Raw genomic sequence first — 4,544 nt, forward strand, 5'->3', positions numbered from 1 at the left:
TGTTTTTGAATCACTCGATTTGGTTGAGTATTGAAGAAGTTATGAACGTTTAAAGTTTACCCAGTTTCCGACGAGTATTCCAGTTTTTCTGCGAAACAGTCACCTTTTAGGTTATTTTCTGGCCATCTTTGGCAACCATTGGGCTTCCAAATAGGTATAATCTTATTCTACACTTTCCTATCTTCATTTTGATATATTATGGGTCTAATTTGGTTAAGAAACGATTAAGTTACAAAGTTTTGAAAATTGCCCAAAGAATTTTTAACGGAATGACCAAAATCATGGATGGTAGACAATTTCAGGGACCATTTCTATTGATTTTAAATCTTAAGAACCATTTCTATTGATCATGCAAATCTCAGGGACTATTTTGTACAATAACCCATTTAAAAATAATAAAATAATACTTAAATATGCTAGCATTTAAGGTAAGACAAATAGAATGCCTTTGGAAATAACAAAAATCAAATTTGAAGACAGCTTCAAATTTGACATCTCTTTGTCCATCTTAGTTTTCTTTTCCATGTCATCTTTGACATCTCGGTTAGAATAAATGATACGTCATTTGTTTAGGAAGAATTGGCTGCCTTCACCTTTATACTAAAACTAGAAGTGTGAAGGAAAAAAAAAACCAATGAACCGGTCAAACCCGGACCAGCAATCGAACCGAACTGCTCGGTTCATGGTGTTAGATTTAAAAAATCTGGTTCAGACCAAACCGACCAAATATGTTAATTAATTAATTAATTTTCAATGGTTCGGCCTTGATTCCAGAAGCCCAACAGCCATTTACCCCACCATTCTGCTGGGCCCAACTCAAAACCCAAATGTTTTCCCTAATTCTCTAAGCCCAACAGCCCAAATACTAAACCCCATTTCTTCATTCAATCTCTCTCTTGCTCTGTCAGGGACCTAAAACCCTAACCAGCTGAGCTCCCCCTTCTCCCCTTCCTTCCGTCCCCTCTGAGTCCTGACCTCCTCCTCTGCAACCAGCAAAATCGATTAAAGATGCAGCACGACGAGGTGATATGGCAGGTTATCCGGCACAAGCATTGCAGCTACATGTCAAAGTATGTGCCTTTTTCTTCCTTTTTTTTCCTTTAAATTCTGAGCATTTTTACTTACGTTTTTGTATTATTTCTTAATTTTTTTCGTTTCTTTTGGCAGAATTGAAACTGGGATTTTCTGTAGAAACCCCTATAACGTTACCGGGATTTGTAACCGGAGCTCCTGCCCTCTCGCTAATAGTCGATACTCCACGATTCGCGACCATGACGGTACTTTTTTGCCTATTTTTTCAAGCAATTGCTGCGCTTGATCGATATGTCGTTAATATTTGATTTAATTTTGGTTAGTTCTGCAATTGGGATTTGATTTCTGATCGTTTTAGCCGATTTTCCAAATTTCTCGTTATGTTCATGTCAACAAATTCGCCCCTACGCTGGCGGAAATTTATAATTACTTGTATATGTTATGTTTGGTTCCTGCAGGAGTCTTCTATCTTTATATGAAAACTATCGAGAGAGCTCATATGCCGAATAAATTATGGGAAAGAGTGAAGTTGCCGCGGAATTATGAGAAAGCACTTGAAATCATTGACAAGAATCTGGTATTTGAAAACCCTGAACCCTCTTTTAACAGTTTATTACCTCACTTGTATATGTTATTAGCTTTCTAGAAGTCGTTAATCACATTTACCTTTCTGAGTTGGCAGATGTATTGGCCTAAGTTTCTCGTGCACAAAACAAAGCAACGGCTAACTAAAATGACTCAGATGCGGATACGCATGAGGAAGCTTGCTTTGAAAACAAGGTTGGTATCTTCTAAATCTGTATCACTTTTTTTTTTTTTTTTTCTGTGCGGTGATTGTTCACTTCTCTCATATTTATTGTTCTTTAAAAAAGTTGTCTGGAAAGTGGCTTCAGATAACGGTTTCATTACTTTCCTAATGTCCATATCAAGGAAGCTATGTTGAGCTGTTGTATCATGACAATTTATCCTGTTTTTATCAGGGAGAAAATAATGACAACACCAAGGAAACAGATAAAGAGAGAGGCTAGAAGAGAGGAAAAGGCTGAAAAAGCTGCACTGTTGGACCAGGTTATAACTTATGCTGCTGCCATACGCTATAAATCCACCGGAGTTATCGGTTATGCATCCTATATCTCAAAATGACTTACTATTCTTTTGCAGAGCATTGAGAAAGAACTATTAGAACGCCTTAACAAAAATGTTTATGGTGATATATACAACTATCCATTTAAACAATACCAAAAAGTTCTTGATGGGGCAGAGGTCGAGACTGAAAGAGAAGAAGAAGAGGAGGAGGAGGAGGTATTCTTGTATCATTTCCCTGTTTTTGCAAGTATCTCAATTAGCTGTATAGAAATCTAAAATATTTAATTTTAGGTTTATTTGAAAATACATTTTCTCACAATGTAAATACTTTTGTGGTTGGAATAAGCAGGAACCTGAGATTGAATATGTTGAAGGCTATGATGAACTTGAAGAGGAAGATGATATAGAAGATTTTGCTGGTCTTGCAATGGACAATTCACATGCAGATGAAGATAATGGTACAGCCATATTCTAGTATCTTAACATATGAAATGGGTGCATGCATACTCTAGTATCATTTCATAAGTCTAGTATTCATACTCTATGTTTGTACTCTTTCGTGATTTTAAAGGAAAAAAAGCTCACCAGGCATTCTTCTAACTTCTAACTGGTGAAGAAAAGTTTGCGTGTATCAATGGACTCAAGAATGGATCTTAATGTGCAGTTGGAATCGATGAAGAGGCAGAAGTAGTTGCTCGCAAGAGAGGGCGAAAGGAATCTGCCTTTACTTCTAGAAAGTTTGAGAAGGATGAACCTGCTGTCAAATCGAAGAAAAAGCCGAGGGTGCTTGTTGAGGTAATTCTAGTTACATTGTAAATTCCTGCAGTCTCACTACATTGTTAATTATGCTCTAATATAACTTTAATCATTTCAGTGATTATGAGATCAGAAAATGGGTGATTATATTTTTAATAGCTTATAAGCCACTATTTTGAAGAGGTGCAAATTTACTGGAGCTCTGTAGTTGGTTTCAGTATAGTCGTGTCGCTCATTAGTTGAAATTATTGATAATATCACTTCAAGTAAAACTAGAAGCACTGTCACCTAAGACCGTAAAACAAAGCCTATTTCCTATTATGGGGATATACTAAATGATCCCGGGTTGGATTTAGATTTTTTCATATGTTAAAACTACGGTTTGTCAGTAATTGGTCAGTAGAGCAGCGCCCTTCGTACAAATAATAGCTTTTTTTGTTAAAATGGGAAAGTCACTATAAATAACTTGCTATGTCCCCTGTATCCACGTCTGTTGTGATGACTGATGTGCACGACTCTTTCCCCCATTCTGAATCTATTCCTTATTTTATCAGGTGGAGCATGAAGATACTGGTGCTAGGCTAAAAACAGTCCAGTGAGAGCTACCGCTTATTTCTTCATTTGACTTGTAAAAGACATGGTTGCAATGCTCTTCTGCTTGTTCGGTCGGCTGTCGGTTCTTCACAAAGCTTGCGGCGCAAAGAAGAAACTTTCTAAAGGAGACCAAGTTTCAAAGATTTTGATAGCTAAGCATGTGCTATTCACACCCTTTTTTTACTTTCTGCACACCCTTGTTAATTTTGTTCATTCATCTTCTTCAATTCATTTGATCCAACGTCTGGAAATTGAAAAGGGTGTGTGCAAGGTAAAATGGGGGTGTGCACTGCATACTGCATATCACCACCGTTTCGATTATCGTAGAAAGACAATTTGTTGTTTTTGTTAATACAAAAACCCAAAAAACCAAGGTACCCAGCCTATTGTTATGGTTTACGTTGTCCGACGAACTATAAATCTCAAAGATTGTACTGCCGGTTTTGTGTCTCATGTCTTTTGAGTGAGGATCTAGTTGGAGTTTGGAGGCAGCCTATTTGTTTGTATTTCGGTCTTCTGGGTTGTAAACGTCTTCTGTAACAAAGCAAGACAATTTATTTCTTTTCCCAAAGGATATCCCGGCTTTTTGGTAGGCAATTTACTTTTCTTATGTGTTTGGCTTTTATCTTGTTTATGAATTATTTTACTCTATTTGGATTGCTTTCTTGTGATTCCTTCCGAACATTCTCGTTATTTATTTCGCAACAATGCTCGTAAAAATGTAACGGGGTTGTAGTTAAAAGTGGTTAAGAGTGTCTACACTGAAGGATACTGCAGACAACTTAAACGGTTGAATACATATCATCAAAACAAAGGAAATTGGAAGCCCTCTTGGAAAAACCGGCTTTTGTCCAACCACTCGACAATGCAACCCCCATGGCAAAAGATGCGAGCACGGCATAAGAATTGCTTCCGAACCACCTTCCACTATCGTCTTATCCAGCTTCTCAATCGACCACTTACTTGCAGTCACAAACTTAGGGCCATCTGTGTCCAAGCCCCAAAACCAAACCAAACCAAGGCACCATATATGTCAACAAATACATGTACACCTATTTGCCTCAGGTTTCGGCATA

At 37.4% G+C, this 4,544-nt stretch overlaps 1 protein-coding gene across 2 annotated transcripts; it reads left to right on the forward strand.

Moving 5' to 3' along the window:
* The first annotated feature begins 889 nt into the window (after nt 1-889).
* Nucleotides 890-4,039, forward strand: LOC126588242 (uncharacterized). 2 transcript variants are annotated; one of them, XM_050253331.1, is made up of 9 exons: nt 890-1,070; nt 1,168-1,277; nt 1,491-1,609; nt 1,715-1,812; nt 2,013-2,100; nt 2,194-2,334; nt 2,465-2,576; nt 2,783-2,913; nt 3,429-4,039. In XM_050253331.1, exons 1-9 carry the CDS (start codon nt 1,009-1,011, stop codon nt 3,471-3,473), a joined length of 906 nt encoding a protein of 301 aa, XP_050109288.1. In that variant the 5' UTR covers nt 890-1,008; the 3' UTR covers nt 3,474-4,039. The 2 variants fall into 2 exon arrangements, with proteins under 2 accessions (XP_050109288.1, XP_050109289.1); XM_050253332.1 differs by having other exon boundaries at nt 2,468-2,576.
* Nucleotides 4,040-4,544: the final 505 nt, after the last annotated feature.

Source organism: Malus sylvestris, chromosome 11, assembly GCF_916048215.2.
Source record: "Malus sylvestris chromosome 11, drMalSylv7.2, whole genome shotgun sequence".
Lineage (NCBI taxonomy): Eukaryota > Viridiplantae > Streptophyta > Magnoliopsida > Rosales > Rosaceae > Malus > Malus sylvestris.

Coding starts and splice junctions, on each gene's coding strand:
- LOC126588242 (XM_050253331.1), top strand. CDS start 1,009: ATGCAGCACGACGAGGTGATATGGCAGGTTATCCGGCACAAGCATTGC. Junction 2,101..2,193: donor AAGCTGCACTGTTGGACCAG/GTTATAACTTAT, acceptor ATTCTTTTGCAG/AGCATTGAGAAAGAACTATT. Junction 2,914..3,428: donor AGCCGAGGGTGCTTGTTGAG/GTAATTCTAGTT, acceptor TTATTTTATCAG/GTGGAGCATGAAGATACTGG.